Here is a 23,857-nt window from a genome sequence, read left to right as displayed (position 1 = left end):
TCTCTCTCTCTCTCTCTATTTCTCCTTCTCTCTTACTCTAACTCTCTCTTCTCCTGTCTTTCTTCCCAAGCAGTCTTGGCTCTTTGCGACTCAAATTCACATATGCTTTTCAAGATGAGGGTTAAGAGATGGCTTGCAAATTGGGACCACCTCCTCCATTACTCCTTTTTCATTCTGCCAGGCTTCTCTGAATAGGCACCAAACAAATACTCTACTTCGCTTGAGTTCGTCAACATATTTCCTAAATTGCTTTTCCACCGTGTCCTTCAGTTCCCGAAGGATTCAAAGAACAGGAATTGACATTCCTCTCGGGAACCTTTGAGAAAAAAGTGAAACAAAACCAAGCTTCTTTCTTATCTAGGAATTTGCCACATACGTGTAGTCATATAACTTCAAAGAAAGAAACATGAATGACATGTCAGAAAATGCCCAGGGATTTTTTATGCATTGTATAAGGGCGACATTCAAAATATTTAACAAACAAAGCCAGGGCATAGGCATTCAGAATGGACACTAGCTGTAAATAACCAGTAAGTCTATGCTCTGCATTCTGACCTAAAACAGCCCTGTCTGTAGAGCTGAAATGACTCTTTGTTCTTGGCACAGTGCTCTAAACAAAACAGGTTCTCAGTAAATATTCTCTGACTGAGATACGCAACCAAATGTTTTAAAGGGAAGGAAAGATTATCATTTTATGCAGAATCCTGGAGCTGTTACATAAGTCCGTGGAAAGAGATAATATTTGTGGACATTCAAGTATGAATGGAGTTATCCAAAAAGAAAAAAGAGAGAGAAAAGCTGTAATAGAGAAAGGAAACACAGAAGTACACAGACACACAAATGCTTGAGAAACTCGGAGCTGTCTCGTGTCACTAAAGACTATTATATGCCATTTTCAATTTTCCAGCATTTAATGAGAATTGTTCTAACCTGGGTGATGTTCTCGTTCACACAGAGACATACAAACTAATAATTGTTAGGCAGTTCTTTATTAAAGCTCGATTCAAGATAACTGGCAAGTGAATTTAACTATCCTTTCAAAATCCCTGATTAAAAAAATAAATTATTCTTTGTGAAAAAAAAGTATACACAACTATGTGAGTAGAAGGTTAAGGGTGAGGATTATGGACTTTAAGGGTTATTTTAGGAGATAGATTAAAGCTGGAAAGAAGCAAAAAGATTCTGCTCATGTGTTCCCCCATCAAAAACCCACTAACCCTGGCCTGAGGCTGTGTTGTCTTTTTTTTCACTCTGCCTTAATATCCTTTCTATACATTTAGATCACTTTTTTTTTTTTTCTGTCAGCAATGTTTATGTTCTTCTTCCCACTGAATCCTGAATTTGTATGGGCGAGGATTCCATATGGCTACTTTTTTTTCTTCCTGGAAGCTAAATGGTACTTGGAACACAGCCTCCACTCAACAAGTATTTGCAAAATAAATAAAGTCAAAAAGGAACAGCGGAGACTATGTAGAGAATAGAGTCCTTGTGTCTGATATTTGTTTTTTAAGGGCGTATTTTTAATAAAATCAAGGAAATACATCTATTCTTCAAATATATATACTGGGATCTTCTAAGTATGAGACACTGAGTTGTGAGTGAGTCAGATATGGTTCCTTTACTTAAAGGGTTGTCAGTGTAGGGCAAGAGTCAGACACACAGACTAAGGCTCCTCTGAGCTGTGATATAGGCTCTGTTAGAAATATGTATAAAATACAGCTGTGTCAGTTCACTTTACTGGATTCAAGACAAAAGTCTGCAGCAATGTGTTTTAATTGGAAGGAGTCCTATAGGTTGGACACTGAAGATTTGGACTCAGAGGGTATGGATGTCTCATTTCTTAAATTCTTTGATTCTTGGGTTTTGGGAAATACTACTCAAAACATTTGGCTCTGAAGGCTAACGTTTATTAAAGTATTCGTATTTAGTGTCATTGTAAAAAGGCTCAATTTGAATGTAATATATAGATAACAGATTGTGTAATATATTTGTGTGTGTGTGTGTGTGTGTGTATACATATATATAACACGAGAGAGAAAAGAAAATGTAAGACCTCTAGGATCTTATGAGCTTCTATAGGACTCAGTGTTTTCTATTGCTGCAAGTGTACTTCAGTTTATACAATTGTCTCTATTTTCCACCAATCACAGTCTATGTAGTTTTCTTGCAAAAGCATAAATTATAATTTTAAACAAAGAAAGCAAAGTCAGAAAGACATCATATGCAGACTGTTCATTGAAGAGAACAATATAAACTCTAAGAATTGCTTGATTGTAAATGCGTAGCAAATTATATTTGGCCCAATTTTTAAAAATATCTATTGCTAGCTATTAGGCTCTTTTATGATTAGTTTTGAAAGTACAGTCTGAAATTACAATTCAAACAAAACCAACAAAGCAAGAGGATAAATATCAGTTGTGTTTATGACTTAGATTTTTTTTTTATTTTTGTAGTGCCAGTCATTGCTTTCTCTTCTTAAAATTCAACATTCTTCTTAGCCACAATCCTTATATGAATTTAAAAGTTTTAAAATTATTAATATTATTTTTATGATATATTTTTTTACTTTAAATATCCACATTTTACTTATATTGGCTAATTTTTAAATATCCAACACATAGAAAAAAAACAAATCTAAAACTAGATGGAATTTTAAAGTCTTTAGCCCAATTCCGTGATGTCACAATATAGAAATTGAGGGATAGAGAGGCTGATAGATTGCCTGGTTTATTTCCTAAGAAGGATTAAAATGGAGGTCTTAGTTCCCATTTTGATGCTCTTCTTACTAACATATGTTCTTTCACAAGAATAATAGGATTTTGTCCTTGAAAGTAATTTTGATAACCTTGATTTTAATTTCAGCATTAAAAGTAATCTGATGCATGGTCTAAGGGGACCTTTTCCTCTCTATTTGCAACATGGCCAAGTCTCAACATAGGGTACACCCTTCTTTTTCGACTACTAATAATATGGAAACTCTGGGTGAAAATTGATGAAGATTCGGTATGTGATTTCCTATTTCTAGTTTCTCTTGAACTTTAGAGGCAAAAAAAAGAAAGAAATCCCTGCTTACTCAACCCATATTCCACCACTCCTCTCAAAAAAAACCCTAAAATGAACAAAAAAGGAAACCGAACCAAAATGCTAAACATGTTTCTCTCTCTTTACTCTCATATCCTAAAGCCCCCAATTTTCCCTATCCTTTAAGAGTTATTACTCTTACATTTGGGGGCTAACATATGAAAACAGCCTGAAATAGTTTAGGGATATTAAGTCCTGTCACGAAAACAATGACAGCTCTCCCCAATGAGTAATTAGAGAATTCGAAAGAGTGTATTTTTGTGTTGAACACCATTATGAGAGGGGAAGAATGTAACATGCTTTTAATCCAGTGGAGACATTTAAGTACGTATGACTCAAAGTTCAAATGACTGAGTTATAACTTCAATAGAAATTCTGACGGTGTAGTTCTTGCTCTGCAATAATATATGCTGATTGGAGAACAGTGCTTTACAATTACTTAGAGAGTATCTTCCAAGCTCTGACATCTAGCCAGCAGCAGTCAGGGATCTGCAATGAAAATCCTTTGATTTAAACAGCTCTTGCTTTGGAAAGTCTGATGAGTTATAATGTTGATGGTCAAAAACAACTTACATGTTTAACAAGGCCAGGTTACCCACCTAAATCATCTGTGCACTGAAAATTAATTATCTTGAAAGATTCCAAGAGAAAAATGCATTTTCTCTCCACAGAAATACTTTTGGATGAAAATGGCCATCCTGTCTGGATATTGCTTGAAGATTATCTATAACAATTTGGCTATAGCTGCTTCTGAACTTAGAATAACATTACTTTTTTCTCTTTTTAAAAATTTCCTTCTTGAAGTTCCACAAAACGTCGAAGATTATTTTGTTTTTGATGGCAAGATACAGATGCAAGAACACAAAAGGGCAAAATATTTAACATGACTATCTCCAGCTGGCAAGTTTTATGCTTTCTTTTCTTTAATTTCTTTCAATGCTGGTGTAGAATGAGGAAGAAACCTAATTTGCATAGGAAGATTCACCAGCGTGAGGTAACATCTCTCACGAGGGATAAATGCTTAGAATAAATGCTTAGATCTTTTGCTTTGCATGATTGGTGAAAGATGATTTGATATCTTATCATGTGATCTATAGAGGGAATGGCTTCAGAAAAAAGCAGAGGCTTGATAAAATACTCTAGTCCAAGTTATTTAAAATAAAAATTATTTTGATAACAGTGATTCATTGCACTTTGAAAAGGCTGGAAAAAATTAAACTTCATGTTTTTCCCCCAAATTAGCCACTAATTTTAAAGATGTCATCCTACATAATTAGAATAATGAAAATACAATTATTTAATCAATTCATATATCTGCATGCTTTGGATAATCCAAATTACTTCATCTCCCAGTTGTGAGTTAGGATCATCAAACATAAATTTATATTGCAGAAAATATCTATCATATTTTATTATTCTACATAAACTCATATATAATTAAAATATAAATGACTATACCTTAAAAACCATCTACTCAATATACCACGCAAGTACTATAAATCGTATTAGAATACAAAGCAGCAGAAACCAGGAGCTGTTGATTTTAAAATAACTGAATGTAAGCTAATTAACATATATTCATTTCTTATGGATTCTAGAGAATTGCCTCAAGTCCTTTGTGTGAAAAAGCATGGCATAAATATGAATTAAAAAATAAGCATTCAAGTAAAACTTACAGCAATAAGTTTCTGAATATCATTCACTGTCTCTGAAAGGGAATTTTAAGCAATGGAATGGAAGGTGCCTCCTTACTCTCCACAATTGGGAATAGCATTAAGGGAAAAAAACAAAAGAAATAAACAACCAAGCAATAAGCAGTTTGTCTACAGAATGAGGAAGAGAGAAAGAACTTTCTAGTTTGTACATGAGTTGCCTGAGTGAGTGGAAATACACGTAGAACAATTCCACTTTAGTCTATTATATGCCGGTTCACCTAGTGCTGCCACTTTTGTTATCCACCCCTCTGAAACTAGGCATCATCTGCTGCTATTTCTGCCTACCCCAGGGGGGTAAGAAAAGAAGTACATTTGAGGTTCTCATATGCAAAAATATAAAAAATGAAATACAATAAGTCCTCAAATAAATGTAACTGTTGCCTCTACAGGAGGCACCTTAATACACCCTGTCCTTTCCTCTATGGCAAACTAAAGCTGTGAATGAGACATTCCCCAAAGAACATGAACTCTGAAGCACAGGGCAGACTGCACTTTGCACCATTATTGGGATAAAAGAATGTGCAGACAATTTAATGTTAGTTGGAAATGGAATATTTCTTATAAAGCCAAAATACATGTACTCGCTGAAGATATATCAAGGGAGCAAGATAAGACATATGTGTTTGAAATGGAAAGATAATATGTCTGTGTCTAATATATTGTAGAAATTGTCCTGGAATGGTTCATCCACATAAAAATATGGTCCCTCTGATACTGTCACGATCCATAAGACTCAGAGTGATCTTCAGAATTAAGTCGGGTTCCCAGAGTTGAGAAAGGTTTTAACTCATGTCACAATTCCCTAGACCTGAAAAATTATTTTGGAAAAGAGAAAAAGAGATAGGTTGCTTGGTTGTGCTGTTTCTTCTTTCTTTCCTTTCTGACATTCCACTCAGATTTGGCAGGTATCATAAATTCTAAAATGCACTGTGTATACCATTTTACTATTTATGAACTGTGAAAAATGCAGGAATATGCAGCCACTCCATTTGCAATGAAATAGAACAAAAAAAAAAGAGAGAGAAAAACAATATAAGCAACAGATTAAATTCTATAAATTCAGTCTAGCACCTAGCACAGGATTGGGCACAAAGGAGGTACTCCATATTATTATTAATTATTAGATGAAATTAATTACCACCATTTTTGTAAAGGTACATTATATTGTAACAATGCAAATGTATTATTTGGTCAATCACCAAGAACTGGGAAAACTTCTTCACAATTAAGGGATCTCCAACATTGATAGGAAGCATATAAACAAAAACTGAGAAAATAATATTATCCAGGAAAAGCAACTTACCAAAGTTAGAAAAGAATATGAAATCTCCAATGACTTTTAAGCCTCAAAACATACTCTTAGTCAACATATGGCATGATATTTTATACTGAAAGCCTTATTTTTGATTGACTAGATTTAGGCCAAAAGCCAGAGGAATCTGTGAGTCAGCCGGTATCAGATCTTCCTGATTATATCTACCATTAGTCAAGGTTTGAGTTTCACATGATGATTTCAATAGTGGACTAACGGCATACTTCATCTGTGTTTCTCACCCTGACAACAGTTGTTAACACGCTGCTTTCCACACGTCCCATGATTGGTAAATACCTGAAATTTAAGTGGAAAGAGTACCTTGACTGCTCAGAACACTGACGATATACAACTTGGTCTGCACCTTCATGGTGGAAGCCCAGCTGAGCTGTTGTCACTTCAGCAGAAATAATGAACAAGTGGGGCAGCTACTGAGATAAATACTGAAGTCAAGACTCTTACTACAATCTCAAGACTCTTACTCCCATTTACATAGAATGACTACACTTAACTGATCACCTTTCTACCTCAATTGGAAACACACACATGCATGAGTGCACAAACAAATGCATACACACACACACATCTTGTAACTTTTTAATAATTGAGGGCTAATAACTTAAGAAAGTAATGACTTAGGCTGCCCAACCTGAATAAGTCTAGCTGATGTCCCTTGGCATACATCTTTGGTGCTGTCATGACTCCCTTATTACAATGCCAGAAATTTCCCCATCATTTTGTCATACTTCCTGAATTTCTACCATTTAGAGAGACATCTGTTTATTAAAAATTTTTTAAACTGCAGATATCCCTTTTTTAGGATCTTGATAGTCTTTCATATGTATGAAAGAATTCAATTCAAATAGTTTGTTTCCTCCAGACCAACTTGAGCCATTCACAAACTGATGTGCATTTGTTCAACAAACTGATGTGCTGTTGTTCCTGATATCAAGCTCAGAAGTGTGCACTGAATAAATGTGTTGATTGAAGAAAGGAGAGGTAGATTACCAACACTGGAAATCAGATTATTTTGTGGGTAGAGAGGTGAGTGAGGGATATTAGTTAGGTCAGAGGAAATGCTTTAAAGTTATTGAGACAAAATTTGAAACAACACCCCATAGGCTTGTTCTGTTTGAACAAAGCAGCAGCAAACAGCTTATCCATATCTGCTATGACAGATGAGTTGGTTTGGTTCTGTTTGCAGTGGAAAGGTGGCAATAAAAACAATGAGATGGTAGCAGGAGACCAAGAGATAAATTTTATGCAAGCTCAGGCCATATCCAATGCAACAGTCACATGTGGTGAACAATCACCAAGATTCCATTCCGGAATAACAAGAACAATATGTATGTGGGGGGGGGGGGGTGGAGAAGGCTGTGTTTTTGGTAGACTTAGATATGTTTCAATCATAATAAAACTATGACTAGTTAAGGTTTTATAATATATTTTTATAAGCCACTTTAAATCATTTTTTGAATAAGATAGAATATGAATGAAAACACATTAATTTAAAAGTGTTATTGAGAACATAGTAAATATTTTATAAATATTCTTGTAAAAGAAATAATAAATGACTGTATTCATATGGTCAGAGAAGATCTGTTGAAAGAGAAAACAGTCCACCTAGAAGACCTATAAACCCACACATTTTCATTTCAATGTCAAACAACAATACTTTCTTTTTTTTTAATTTATATATTTTAATCACCTAGTCTCTTTAATGGAGTCAATTCTAATTTTTAAAATTTGGTATTCAAAAAGAGAGCTAACTCAGTTTATTCAGATTAAAATATTTTAAAAATAAATTTTATTTCTCTTTTTCTCAACTCAGTAGAGATATTTTTGGTCTCATTTATGGTCCTACCATTGTTTTCTCATTTTATACTGTATAGAATAATGTGACTATAACTGAAGTTCACAGGACAAATGGAGGAGGCTCCTTTAGCAGCCAAAGTTGATTTGCATCAACAATACCCAGAAAATCCCGGGACAGAAAATAAGAAGCAAAGGAAGATAAATGATATTTTGAGTAACTGCTATTTGAGAATTAAGAGTTCTCACCTAATTTTCAGTCTCATGTTTACATTTTTTTATGTTTATCCAAATTTGCACATTATTTGTAGCCCAACATTTTCTACATTTGACTCGTTTTCTTTTATCCTGAAATAAGCAATCACATGTATAAGGATTGTTCCTCTAACATTTAGCATGAAACTTAACCTGTAATTTCTTTGCCAGATCTTTTCCGTGACCATTGTGTAAGAGTTCTCTAGAAGATTATCCCAAAAAAGTGGCTTTGTCAAAGGAGGTGCACCTACAGTTAGCAGTAGGAAGTGATGCTACAGAGCAGCATTTTGCTTCTTCATAAACTGCCTGGCTTACTAGTGTTTGCATAGTGCCCCATTACATGGCCTAGCCACAGCCAATTCTCATTTTCCAATTCATTCCTAAAAGCATTTCTCTAAGCCTACCTATACAGAGATTCATATACATATATATATGTATATATATTTTTGGTGAGGAAGATTAGCTCTGAGCTACTATCTGTTGTCAAGCTTCCTCTCTTTCCTGAGGAAGATTGGCCCTGAGCTAATATATGTGCCCATCTTCCTCTATTTTATATGTGGGACACCCTGCCACAGCATGGCTTGGTAAGCAGTGTGTAGGTCCATGACTGGGATCTGAACATGTGAACCCGCAGGCCGCCAAAGCGGAGCATGCGAACTTAACTACTACCTCATTGGGGTGGACCCCAGAGATTCACATTTTTTTGTGTGTGTGTGTGAGGAAGATCAGCCCTGAGCTAATACCCATGCCAATCCTCCTCTTTTTGCTGAGGAAGACTGGCCCTGGGCTAACATCTGTGCCCATCTTCCTCTATTTTATATAGGACGCTGCCACAGCGTGGCCTGACAAGCGGTGCATCTGTGCGCACCCGGGATCAGAACCTGGGCCGCCAGTAGCAGAGCCCATGCACTCAACGGCTACGTCACGGGGCAGGCCCCCAGAGATTCATATTTTTAACTGCAAAATATTCTATTATATCCATTCTCTATACCATCTCTTCTTGGATGCAGCAAATTGCATTGAGGGATTGGCCCTTTTATAAATCAGTAGGAAACTTTTCCTTCCTCCTTTCTTCCCTCCCTCTCTCTCTCCCTCCCTCCCTCCTTTCTTCCATCATTCCTTCTTTTCACTCTCCTTCCTCCTCTCCCTCCCTCCCTGCCTTTCTATTTCAAACCATCTGATAGTGTCTGCATGAACTATCGGGAGCTTAATGTATGTTACTATGTTATCATTTTACAGGTGACGAAATAGAACATGGAGTGGTTAGACTGTCTATCAAAATTTAATAGATGACAATTCACTGTAAGTACTTTGCTCTGCCAGCCAATTACTCATTGATTAAGTCTATGTCTCCTTTCATTTAGGACTTGTGCTAAATAAAATGGAAGCTCTCAATTATTTATTCAAAGTAAAAGAGAGAAATAAATAACCACTTACTAAAATAGATGAAGGTACACAATTTTAGCACTGGAAAGCATTTCAGATAAAGGGCAACATTCATTTGCAGTTTAAGCGTCTAAGAGTTTTGCTATCAACAAAGTAAATCCTTAGGTACCAGAGTCATAGGCTCTAAAGTAATCCACAAACACTTGGAAATGGATTAAATACCATCAGACTTCTGGAAGAATGAGTAATATACACATTTTACTTATAAATATAATACACAACCACAGGAAACATGCTTTCATATAAACTATAGCCATGCCAAAGTAAACTCCATAATACTTAATAATAGTTTATGTTTTTCTTTCCCCAAAAATGCTCAGCAATGAGCAGTTACAATGTTTAATTCTAGTTTTTCCTAAAAACATATAACTCATCCAATAAGACAAAATAATTTACATCTCTGACATTTGGACTTTATGAGAGCCCTGAAAACAGTTCATCATTTTAATTACTAATGGTGCTGAATATATAACATATTTCGTTGGAGAAAACCACTTTGAAATCTCACGGTTATTTATACTTTGGTTCAAAAAAAAGAACTTCATATTGCTAAAATGCTCCTTTTAGTGCCTCTCAATTTATGAGCAAAATTCCAAAACATAGTCATTCTCATTACTGAATCTCATAAATAAAATACAATTTGAAGTAAAAACTGAACGTATATGAAAACATCATTGCAATGCCTGAATAATGACATCTTTGGAAAATGTTAGTGATATTTATACCAAATTGTAGATGATTCATTACTTTCGTGAACTTTCTGAAACTTCTAATTTTGCTAATCTAGTGCTTTGAGCTTCACACTATAGAAATAATAAGCAGGCTTTTTTTCCCCTATATAATGTAACAAACATTTAAATAATTATCTTCTTGAAGTACTGTTTGCTTTTATTTATTGGTTACATTAAAATAAAATGTCTAACAAATATAGCTATGTTTGGAAAAACATATTATTACAGAGAGTAAAATATTTTTATGGTTAATTTTTCATGATACTTTTTCTTTTCTTACACTGGTAACAAGATAATTTGATTTTTGTCTTTTGCCAGTCACTATTTTAATGATAGCAATGGCTTATTGTATGAAATTATTGGTGTACTTTTTGTTGATTAAATTAGATAAATATTAAAATCCTCTCTTAAGAAACAGACACAATGCTATATCCTTTAAAAGCACTCTGATGTCCCATAATCATTTATTTCATTGTAAACCATTTCATTTCCAGATTCAACTAATGTATTTTATGAAAACATCATTAGAACTTTAAAGCGCTTGGCGAAAAATACATGCAGATTTTTTTTATCATAACTTATACCAAATTCTTCTAAAAAATAAAAGAAGCTTGTTAAAAAGAGAATTTTGTTACATAAAACATATTTCATTTTCTAAATTTATTTTTTAAATCCAAAAGTAATGAATTGTAGTTTTAAGTAGACATGGATATATTTCTTTTGTGATATTCCTGATACCACTATTAACGCAACCTGGATGGTCATAAATAGATTCCATATTCTTTAATATGTATTTGATATGTTGCTATGTTTACATAACACTCACATATTCATGACATATATTCTGGAAATGTAAAGAAGAGCCCTATCTGCCCATAAGAGATATCCAAGAAGAACATTGAGCCGACCCGGCAGGATACTCTTAGTTTTTCTCCTCCTTCACTCTTATTTTCCTGTGTTCCCATTCTGCCCTCTTGTCTTGTCGTGCAACTGACAAACTAATTAACTTTAAGTGTATTTTAAAAACTATAACTTCCTACCTCACTGATTCCTTCTGTGCACATCTGGTTTGTTCTGCCTAATTTTCATCTATCTCCTCTCTTTACTTTCTCATAGAAATACTCTCTACCTATCACAGTTCAGCATATATTTTCAGTATCTGAGGCACAACCACAATTTTCTTAAGTTCACATGTCGCCGATACGCCAATAATTTGATTCCTGCTTCTTTTCTCACTCTTACTGAGGCCAAAATTATTTGAATATTCTCCCCTAACTTAATGTGACTCAGCAGAGTTTGCAGTAAAGCAAATTAATGTGTTAGCTGAGAGTTACTTTTCCATTGATTTCCATGATAAAATCAGAACTTCAGTCCCCTGGAAGAAAACATCTTATGAATATATACTAAAAAATACTTACTATGTACAATCTGTTTAATTCATATATTTAAAGACGTATAATATACAACATCTTTTTGATAACTGATTCAGAAAGAAGAAAAAAGTTATTGATAGTATGGTGCATTGGAAAACAAACCTTTAAAATAAATGATCCAAAACACCTATGTAAAGCCATCAGCCCTCCCAATCTCATTTTTTATCTCATTATAAATACAGAAATCAGTAAAAGTTTAGTATTATGGCTAAGTTTTCCGTTATCTTCACAAAAGTGGCACAATTTCAAAATTAGATCTACATTTCTTTGTTTTAAAAATATTTGCCTACGTTTTCTTCATTACTTGAACACATTGGCTTATCATGTTGCTATACTCAACAAAGATTACAAAGAATAAAATCCTGAACAATATGAACTAAGGTATCTAAGGACATTTTTCCCCCTGTCACTTAGCTAATATCCTATTGCAACCAGCTAATGTGCCTGTGTTAACAATTCTCTTTATAATCAGATGTTCTATTTATTTAATTGATGCCTGTTGTCCTGATTAGAGTGGACAGACAAGCTTAATGATGGTTGAGTCTGGTTAATGCTTATGACTGGAAATCTTTGGTAACTTGCTCTGCTTTATTTGCTGTAAACTCTGGGGGTGTTGCACACTGTGGTGTCTCCAGGCACAGGATGGTAGTGATAAGATCATATAAGCAGCTCCTGATTTTAAGTTGGAGTATATTTTTGACTGGTTTCACTTCTAGCAAAAATTGTGAACGATTACAAAGAATGTTTGTAATGTCAAGCTTTACAAAAGGATGCCAACTTCCATGCCCCTCCAGGAGCACAGCAGGTCTCACTACTTAGTGTTTTTATGTTTCTTATAAATAAAATTGTTTGCTTTCCTATTTCATCCTGCTGATTCAAGATAAGTAGTGCACCCAAGGACACAAAGGAAAGTGTCAGCTCACCAAGATCTATACTTTTAAGCAAAGCTACTGCAGTAAATTTGGTTAGTCCCAGACTGAGATTCAGGAAATCTGGCTCACAACTCTCCCACTAACTGAATGACCTTGAAAAGGTACTTTTTTTTCAATTGGATTTCAAAATGAGGAATTTTCATAATCTCTTCCAGAGAAAATAATTTATGATTCTATGTGAATGCTTTATGTTCCACACCTTACTAAGTTGAAAACAATCAATCATGAAATTACTTTTGTGAGTCATCTTTATTACTACTTTTATTATAGTCAGTTATACTGCAACAGAAAAATAGCATTCAAAATATGGATAGAGAGTAGAGTCTCTAGATACAAAATAAGTGATGGTTCCAAGAATGAAAATTAGTGACTTTCTCTTCAGAAAGGTAGCTTTGGTGAGATAAAAGCATATCACTAGAACACTATATATAGCACTGGCTAATAATTAGATGATTTGTGTTAAAAATTCTTAATCACCAATTCCAATGAAATCTTTGAGAACGATGTCACCAAATTCCAGTACAGAATTATCGCTATTATTATGTCTGATGATTATCATGGAATCACAGACCATTAGCGATGGAATTCATTTTGTCTCACTTGCTATCTTATAAATGAATTCCTTTAATAATGGTTTTGAGAAATTATCATGCAACCTAAGTTTTAACATCTTCAGTGATACAGATTCCAGAACACAAACTATTCTATGGGGCAGATTTTATCGAGCATGTCTTAAGGTAATAAATTTTATCCTTATAAGGAAGTGATTTTCTCCCATTTAAGCCTACTGGCATTCATTCTGCCCTCAGGAATCACAAAGAATGAGTGGAATCCTTTGTCTCTCTTCTGCATTAAAGTGCTTCAAATATCTCAAATGGCTGTCCTCTCCTCAACCTGTCTTTTGTAGAGCACCAAACATTTTCTTGGATTCACATATTTTTAAAAGAACAAGAAGCATCTGTATATACATCAAAAAAGATAATACAGCAGCTTAAGTTGATAATAATCATCAAAATTTTTCCTTGTTGAATTAGAAGCCTTCTTATTATGTAAGAAGCCTGTAACATAAAAGGTAATTGATCACATGATCATAGCATTCCATGCCACAGTCAAAGCAAGTTCTCAGAATCCTTCTCAAGAGAAAGCTCCAGAAAGAAAAATAAGTCAACACACGTATCACTAAAGATTACATCCCCGATCTAGTTTGATCTCCACATTTTACAGATGAAGAAACTGTGTCCCGGAGAGGTTAAATATAGTTTATTGGCAAACCTAGAACAAAATTCCAATTTCTAAAATTTGTAGTCTTCCATATTCTCTAGAAAGTTGGAAGTGACATTAAAGATCAGCTAGTCAAATCCCTCATTTTGTGAAATGAAGTCTTGAGAGGTTAAGTAATTAATCCATATTTCCCGCATTTCACTCCCCTCTTTCTAAAATACTAAAAGACAGAGTGAAAGATATTAAATTAGACATGTTGCACATAGCACACATCTTCCATAGCAGTGATAGACAAAGCAAATATAGGTTTTCTGCTGCTTTGAGAATATTGCCTAAGAATCATATATAATCAAATACCTAAAGGGTATTGCTCTGGAAATTAAATCTAAAAAAAGCAAAATGGGGAGCATATATTCACACAACTTACAAAGCAACATTCGGTATTACAGAGAAAGAAGTTAGGTAGGCACTGGAGCTTTTGAGAATATAAAGGCAAGCACTATAACTACCATATGGAAGACATTCATTAAGATTATAAAGGTTCATAACATGTGAAGCAAATTCAAAAATGGAAATCTTGGGTAGGGTCAGGGAAAAGCCATGTGGCATAAAAAGCATTCTCTGCCAGCAAATTAATTAAATTTTCCAGTTCTAGAAAAGGCCATATATTCTGTGTAGGCACTCACTGAAAGTCAGATGTGCAGGGCCTCTGAAGGAGTGCCATAATCTACTCATAAATAGGACTCACCAAAGGACATTGACAGCAATTTGGCATTAAGGAATAGTTCACATAAATGAAAAATTTATTTTGCAGTAACTTTTATTAAGGAAAGCCCGTATCTGACAGGGCACCCTCTATACATCTTTCAATCTTATTTTCCTCTATTTTAACCTTCATGTAACATATGTTCATGTGAGTACATATTATCAGTCATTAAAATCAATAATTTGCATTGAGAAAATAGTTTTTGTTTTGTTTTGCTTGTCTTTTACTTCCATTGGTATTATTATCCACATAAGGATTTTTTTTTTAGTGACAAATTTGTTAAGACAGTGAATGGGCTTCTTAGGGAAAGATCCATCTCAGACACCAACTCAAATCAAAATATGTATTCAATTAAAAAATAAAAAGTAGGGCCCAGCCTGGTGGCTTAGTGGTTAAGTTTGCATGCTCCGCTTCAGTGGCCTGGGGTTCACAGTTTCAGATCCCGCTGCGGACTTAACGCATCGCTTATCAAGCCATGTGGCAGGTGTCCCACATATAAAATAGAGGAAGATGTGCACAGATATTAGCCCAGGGCCAATTTTCCTCAGCAAAAAGAGGAGGATTGGCAACAAATGTTAGCTCAGGGCTAATCTTCCTCACCAAAAAGTAAATAAATAAATGAATGAATAAACAAAAAATAACGAGTGAAAATTCCTTTACCTTCATCAACGCTATCGTTTTTTAATTAATTTTTTTCCTTACATTTTTTTACATACTTGTATTTATTTTATTTTATTTATGTACTATACTATATACTAGCCAAACCACACTTTTATTATGTACAAATTCAGATCAAAGCCAAACGCAGTTTTAAACTGCACTTCCTTTTTTTCCCCTCTGAAAGTATTTAAATGGAGTTTCTGGGTTCTTCAAACTGAGCAAGTATAAGAATATAAACTGGGAGAGCCCATCCTGAATTCCTTGTTTGATAAAAAATCATTTTGCACTAAACGAGAATAAATAGAATGCTAAAAGGACTTGCAACCAAGTAACGTAGAACAATTAGGAAGACTGGGACTATAATCCAGGAAAGAATATAGAGAGGGACATTATATACCTAGACATTATGACAGAGCATCTATCTGAATTTAGGTCTTGGAGGTACTTTCATTGGGAAAAGGAATAGAACTTATTTTGTGTTTTCCCAAAGGGAAAACTCAGGATAAATGGATTCAAGTTACAGGAAGGCAGATTTTTGGCTCGACATAAGAAAAAGCTAGGAAGTTAAACATGTCTCCAAACAGAGTGAGCTACCTCTGGATTTTGTGTCCCTAGAATTATTCAAGCAGAGACGAGTGATTCGTATAATGGCGTTGCGGGATGACTGCACAATCTAAGACTGGGTTGGTTGACCAGAATCTCTCTACCAACTCTTAAAATTCCATGACTAATTCAGCAAACATTTATTTTATGCCCCAGGCACTCTACATAAAGAAAAATAGATATGAAATAATCCTTATATTCACAGAGCCAACAGATTGATTAATTCTATGATTATCTTGGTGGAGAATGCAGTGGGGAGTAACACCCTGACTTGTATCCTAATTTTCCATCAAGCCCTGTCTGAACTGTATTCTCTAGGCACAAACTTTTTATTTCTAAATACATAGCTCCAAGTTAATTCTTAAGCCCTTATCTTGCTCTCAAAAGCACTCTTCCCACAGAAAATGTCCTAGAAAAAGACAGTGTACACAAATCAACGTATCTTAACTTGCCCTTTTTCTTTTCAGCCATTTACTTCAAAGGCTTTTCTAAGACTAAAAGAAACAAAACTCATAAATAAAGTTCTTTTTCTCTACCTGCATTGATTTTTTTCCCTCCAAGTTTTATTTCATATTCTTTTAAAATCCTCTCAGTGTCCATGGTTTTCAATGATGTTTCCTTCAATTTTTAATTTTTTTTCAATTTATTCACTTTCATAAAGTCTTTCTGTTTCTTTTTTCTGAAAGATTTTTTTTTTCCTTCTTGGTTTATCCTCTTTTCCTCATCTATATTTTTACTCCTCCACTTTTTTTTTTTCTTTTATGGTAAAACCAACAAGATTCTTTTCCTATAGGGTACACATTTCCTTTATTTTCCTGTAATGTAAATAAGAATTTCTCTGATTAACCTTTCCTCAAAACTTTAGAACATTTTAGCTGAATTTTCTTCTTTTCATGTGAGATATAAGTATATTTATGATTCTTTTCTTACCACTTGATTTGATACATTTTATAAAATGTAAATTATCTTTTTTTCTGCATTTGCAATTATTTTGTACTTACTTGGTTTTTAATTATGGGTCCTAAATTTGGGGGGAAATAATGAATTATTTCTTATAAGAAAAATATATTGAGTAATCTATGAAGGTAATAACGGTCCAGAGCCATAAGCTAAGGAGAATAAAAACAGAGTAAAAAGAAGTATGGATGATGTAAAAAAAGACAAATGACTGTCTTGTAAACATTCATTCATTTGTCCAACATATAGTAACGAACACTGTGGGCATAGAAGAATTCATGGAGGATAAGATGGAATCATTCTCCTCTCGTAACTCAGAGTTGAGCATGATTGCGAGTCCCAGCTTTGCTTGGGAGGAATCAGGAGAAACTACATAAGGGCACATCCCACTTCGGTGAATTCTGAGTGATCTTGGCCACATTAGATGTCTCCAATCCTCATTTTTTTAATCTATTAAATATAGATGATAATAATAATGTCTAACTCTGTGTTCCTTTGTGTGGATGAACTAAAAAAGTGGAGATTAAGCTTATTAACATTGCGCCTGACACAGCAGTAAACTTTCAATATATGTTTGCTGTTATTATTGTTGTTGTTAGTTTTCCAAACAGTTCTGGGGAAAGGACTCTCCAGATGGAGAGACCCAACTACACAGAGGCCTGTGGACATGAAGGATTAAAATTACCCATTAAAAATGATGTAGAGGCTAGAGCACAGCATGCATCCAGGGTAAAAGCACACTATAAACACTAGAAATGCAGGGCAACCAATGATTTCAGAGCTTTATCCGATAAGAGGCCACACATTCCTGAATGAAGATTAATGGTCCAGCCTTTCATGGTTAATGGTCACACTGGTGAAAATGCGTGTAAATCAAAATGATTTGTTTTATGTACGCAAACAAGTCTTAATTATGCTACCATTTTAAAGAACACCATAAACAATGCTGCCACACAAACACACACCTAGAGACACACTCACTGTTTTTTTTAAGACATCCGTCAATAATCTTCCTAGCCCAAAGGTAGTGTTCTAGTCACGTCTCAAAGATCCTGATAGAGTCACAACAGTGTAACGCATAGCCTGGCACATCCTTAAAACAAGCCCCTGCAGGATCTAGGAGGACCAGTTCCTCTAGTGAAAAAGGAAATCAAGAAGGTGGGTGTTGCCTTGTGATGACTGAGTGTTTGTGTTTTATAGGTTATGACTCTGCTGGAGTTCGAGCCCTGAGGGACTGGCTCCTTTCAAAATGTAGCAACCTGAAAGGAGGTAATTTTGGGACCGCTGAAGGAAACAGTCCCCCCATCTCCCTCAAATACCACCAGCTGAGTTGACAAAAAGTTTTGCAGAAAGCGATTGGCAAACATTCAGCTCTCAGATCTGAACGACATGGCTTTGTAGAGTATTTAGATTTATTTGAACTGGCTTATACCTAATTTTCTATAACCAGATGAGTAAGCATTGTAATTAATGTGCATATAATTTTGTGCAATGCTTTCGAAAATCCAAATGTTATAATAATTGAATTTTGAGTTAAAATTCACAAAATATTCCCATTTTACACTTTTCAAAAGTATGTTATATCATAATTGTTTGTAGAACATTGAAAGTGGCATATATAAACACAAGTTCCATTTCTCTCCTATATAATCAGTTGAGGAAAGTGCATAGCATCTTTCTCTGAAAATTATATCATTAATTCTTCTGTACTTTTTACATTTAAAAGTAAATCTACAACTGAACAGGGCATTCTGAAACGCATAGCGTGCTGGAATATGTCAAGATACACTCAGGTTGAACAATTCTTCCATATCAGGAGGCTGTGTGGAGTGGATAAATGAGTCTTTTAAATGTGAAAGAGATGGACTGTGAGTGGAGAAGGCAGAAGAGGGGCAACTGAGCTGCTTCATGAGAACCGCCATACCTGTTGCTTAATGGAGAGGCCTTAACAGCACTCTTCTTCCATGCGTCTTGCCATGAGGAAAGGGGAGGAAGGGAAAGGTAGTGATGGCAGCAACACCTGGGGAAGGGAGATGGGGAAATATGTAAAGGGAAAATCAGCAGCCCCTACACCACGGTGTCCATCCATAGACCTTGCCAACAAAACAATTTCAAAAACCCTGAGCTCTTTTGCTTTCTTTCTTTTTTTAAAATCTAGATAAATTTCAAAGATCATTTAAATTAGGTATTTTGAAATGTGTTAATTGGAACATTCTCACGGCTATAATCTTCCAAGTCTGGGGACACAGGGAGCTGCTGCACATAACGAGCTACCGTCTTGTTCTCGCTTTTTGACTAGACAGGGTAGATTAAGGCAGTACTTCGATATATGGGCATAGATTTTTTTTTTTTTTACAACAGATTTAAGAAAAACTATGGGATAAACAATACCAAATATATATGTACTTTTTCCCCAACACACAATAGGAGTATTATCATTTCCTTATTCTGCCTCTACCTAATTGTTGTATAATTGGCTCTCAATGCGCCTTTTTTTTTTTTTTTTTTTTGGTGAGGGAAATCAGCCCTGAGCCAACATCCAATGTTGATCCTCCTCTTTTTTTCTTGCCAAGAAAGATTGGCCCTGAGCTAACATCTGTGCCCATCTTCCTCTACTTTATATGAGACATCACCACAGCATGGCGTGACAAACGATGCGTTGGTGCGTGCCCGAGATCTGAATCCCAGGCCACTGAAGGGGAGCACGCGCACTTAACTGCCTGCGCCACCAGCCCAGCCCTGATGCACCTTTCTTTTACATTCTTCTAAGGGTATCTGGTTTTAATATCAAAATAACTTCACCTTGTTAACTTAATAAAAAAGAATTAAATTTAGTAGAATCTTATATACTGCAAGAGGTCGAACAAATAAAAGTTGTAAAAAGAGTCATGTTTTAATTATATTTTTGTAGACACGATTTAATCTAGACTATATGTAAGTTTTAAAAAGTAAATATATAGAATTATATAGAAAGAAAAAATCAAAATGTTTAATAAACAGTTGATAACAGTAAACTATTTGAATTTTAGCAATGATTAATTGCTTTAATAATATCAATATATGAGCTAATACCACACCTGAAAACCCAACACTGCTATAGATTCTGCTCTTAGTATTTGTTTTTAAAGAAATCTTTAATTTCATATGTTTATATTTAAATACAAACTACATATGAAAAATGATTCTTTTACACTATTTAGAGAAGCTTTTATACATAATGGAGATAAGCATAAAAAATATGCATATTTTATGAAGAATAAAAGAAGTATTCCAATGTGGTGGGGGATGTTGATAATGGAGGAGACGGACGTAAATGGGAAATCTCTGTACTTTCCTCTCAATTTTGTTATGAACCAAAACTACTCTTAAAAAAAATAAATTCTTCATTAAAAAAATAGTAAAAAGAAAAAAAAGGAAGTACTGTAAAAAATGAAAAATGAGGGAATTAATTTTCCTTTGTGGAAAAAAAATGTTTCGATCCCTCACACCAATATATTTCTTAGTGTGTTTTTTACGGAAGGGCTGGGACATTCTTGAATTTTTCTCTAAAGACAGGGATTTTCATGAATGCATGTTTGCATTCTTGTTTCTGAATGTGATTCTAACCTTTAATCCCGATGTTTAGGAAAGTAGCATCACAAAGATCTTGGGGTTTGGAGCATGATAATCCTTTTGGTCTTGCCTTAATCCTGTTTAGACAGTGTCTCAAAACTTTCCAATTTCTCAACTCCTCTGGTCTTTGACCCACTGCTTACTATTAGCCAGCATCTCTGTTTAAAATAACATAACACACCTAATGCTTAGCAATAGTATTAGTCAGCTCTTGAATTGAGAAATTTGGAAACTAATTGGTTATTTTAAGAGATTAGCATCAAAGAATTCTGAAGCCATATTCAGTATCCAGGCCTACTGAATTAAAAGAAACAACCTCAGAGTAGCAAACTTAATTTTTATCTGATATGTCTGAACATGATTTTTTTGTAGCTTTCCTTTTTTCCTTATAAATTTTTGATTTTGTATTTAATTTAAAAATATTAATTGTTGTTACACATAACATTTTAAAATTTAAATTCCTCTTCAAAATTAAAACCTATATGTTCAAGTAATATCAAAGTAAAAAAAAACTAAGCCTAATTATTCCTACATTTAAATATTTCTGAGTGATTATTTCAGGATCAGCATTTTGTCTTCGGAAGAATCAAATGTGGGCATCTTACGAGCCAGAATAAAAAGGAATCCACGTGCTCTTAATTTGTGGCAAGATACTTGCATCTTGCATGAAATATAGTGTTTTTTTTGTATAATAGTCTCTAACACCCTAAGGATTTTACATATAGTAAATTCTTCCTTGACCTTAGGAAAGGAAGATTATTATGAAATAATATATTTGGAAATTAGCACTGCACTGTGAGAGATACAAAAATAACCAAAGCTATATTTACGAGAAATTTTGGAAAATAAATATACATATACAAAACAGAAGAATGCTAATACAGTCATGCATTGCTTCATGAAGGGGATACATTCTGAGAAATGCATCGTTAGGCAATTTCTCATTGTGGGAACATCGTAGAGTATACTGAAACAAACCTAGATGGTATAGCCTACTACACACCTAGGCTATATGGTACTAATCTTATGGGACCACCATCGTTTATGTGGTCTGTCATTGACTGAATTGTCATTATGCAGCACATGACTGTAGTACAACTTATCAAGATGTAACAAGTAATATAAAATGATTTTATAAATAGCTGAGTTTATAAATAACTGAAACAGCATAGAATGGTAACGAAAAAGATTAAACTGGAATTTTAAAGAGTCCTAAATTCATACAACGAAGAATAGAACTTTACGGATTAACAGAAATAAAAATGAAAGATATTTTTTTTTTCGTATTTGAAAGGTAGAGGCCAGGATTATAAAATAATCCCTAATAATCAAAGGGGTTTTTGGTAGGAATTTGCTTATAGACAATGATATGAGCTAGATTTTCACCTGGATAAAAAAGAGAAAATAAACCATATGATACTCTAAAAGAAAAAGTAGGTGGAGAGATGGTTTGTGATTATTATCAAGCGACATAGACAATAAAGAGGTTGTAACAAGATCGGTTTTCCAAAAGAACAGGAATTCTCTGTCAGGTAAATGAAACTACAAGAATATCATACAGAATACTATGGGTCGACTCATCATGAAGTTTGTTTCGTCCAGTTTTTGTTTTTGGAAAAATGTATGCTCACAGTAGAAATACTGATAGTAAGATATTGATACTAACGGCTGTGTGATTTAGTGAAATAAGCACACGTAGCACAATGTTGAACTGTAATGCCAAAGAAGAATAAGGCACAAGGCTTGGTTCATATCCTCAAGGAATATAATCTTTAGGTGGGGAACAAAAATAAGAGCCAAACTTCGTAATGCTTGGAAGTTAAACGTAAAGAGATAAGGGGAGGAAACTTTGACAAGATCGATACTGAGCTTCTTAAAGACTGGGTAGGATATGGGTAAAGGATGGAAGAAAGAAACAGTTCGACGAAAGGGAAGCTGACACAGCCTAATGCATTGTGGTTGGTGGCAAGGAGGTTGTTTACTGCTGGCAAACCTGAGGTTAGTCCAACCAGAATAGACTATGCGGTGGGAAGAACAGCAGAAAATGCCTTGATATGTAGAAGAGACACGTCAAACAATATATTGTACGGAGATTAATAGGCGGTGGAACTGCTGTTCTCTGCTTTATATCCTTAAACGTTTATCAAAACCTGGTGTGTCTGGTACAAGGATAGATGAGAAAAGGCTATTACCATACTGCATAAACATTCCTGATAACCGTATTGTTTTCCTTATCCTACTTGCGAAGCCCATCTTAAAAGTAAATTTTCTCTAACAATGAGAAAACAGATATTCTAGCTCTAGGTCTGACTAACTTTTCCCACAGTCTCTCGTGTTCATACCCAACACTCTTCTGAACGTGAACAGTCCAGTATATTCCTCTGGGGGGTCATGCTATGGGCAATGAGATGGTTCAGATTTTCTTTCATCCTCCTTCTTGCTAATAGTGGCTGGATAATTATCAAAAGGGTATTTTAATATTCATAATGCTAGTGTCCATAGTGTGTATGGGCAAGCCTGCAGTGTGGAGAGGCCGGCTTGGTTGTGTGTGCTAACTCTCACACGACAGGATGAAGATGTACCCTAATGACAACAGGGAGAAGTGGAATCTGAAAACCTGTGCAGGGGAGGAAATGCTACATGTTCTTGTCGCACTCAGGAAACTGCTCTATGGCCGATAGGACATGGTCCAATTCACTTTTTCTTAATCGGGAACAAATGATATTTTTAAAATATAAAATATACACTCATATAAACCCTGGATAAGGTTATCAGTCAGCACTTTACTGAGATCACAAGGAAGATAAAAACAGAAAATACAAAGGGAAAAAATCGTGTAGGCACCACCTGAAGCTTTTTTTAAATCAATATAAATTATAGCTGATTTAAGACAAAATAATAGTTATTAATCTTTTATTCAGCCTTCTTTTATTAAGAGCTAATGGTGTGTTTCTAATATCCTGTATTATATTTTGTATTTCTAAGATTTAAAGGTGTAGATTGTGTAGCTTAATGACAATAAAAATCAGCTAAATAACAATGTTTTATATTACCAGCTACTAGCTTTAGTAAAACAATTGTACAATGAAGAAATTAGGAAATAGTATAAAAGAGATTTAAGTGTAAGCCTTTGCTACTAATACTGAATTACATTTTAATTGGGTTTGATATATGTGAATTTAAACTATGGTATACTAACGCTAGTAGATGATGTTTAAAATTTCTTAACTCTAGAGTAAAAATGTGAAATTTTTTTTGTTCTTTTTCTCTTTAACTGAAGATGGTCACTAATTTTATTTAATATTATACACTATTTCCTAA

The 23,857-nt window shown here is 34.4% G+C and overlaps 1 protein-coding gene across 4 annotated transcripts in view; it reads right to left on the bottom strand.

Annotated features, from left to right (window-relative positions):
• PCDH7 (protocadherin 7) overlaps positions 1-23,857 on the bottom strand; it is a 396,226-nt gene that overhangs the window by 167,889 nt on the left and 204,480 nt on the right. Inside the window, exon 3 of one of the 4 annotated variants that reach the window (XM_087434165.1) lies at positions 18,849-18,944. The exons of 2 other annotated variants lie outside the window; for them this stretch is intronic. In XM_087434165.1, coding sequence (XP_087290291.1) covers positions 18,856-18,944 — 89 coding nt within the window. In that variant the 3' untranslated portion in view covers positions 18,849-18,855. Of the gene's footprint in view, positions 1-18,482; positions 18,945-23,857 lie in introns of those variants that run through there. One more of the 4 variants, XM_087434164.1, reaches the window with a different exon arrangement.

This window comes from Ceratotherium simum, chromosome 8, assembly GCF_057802395.1.
Source record: "Ceratotherium simum simum isolate JZ-2026a chromosome 8, ASM5780239v1, whole genome shotgun sequence".
NCBI classification, from domain to species: Eukaryota; Metazoa; Chordata; class Mammalia; order Perissodactyla; family Rhinocerotidae; genus Ceratotherium; species Ceratotherium simum.
The sequence above is the reverse complement of the archived record's forward strand: the minus strand, read 5'-3'. Positions and strand labels throughout refer to the sequence as shown.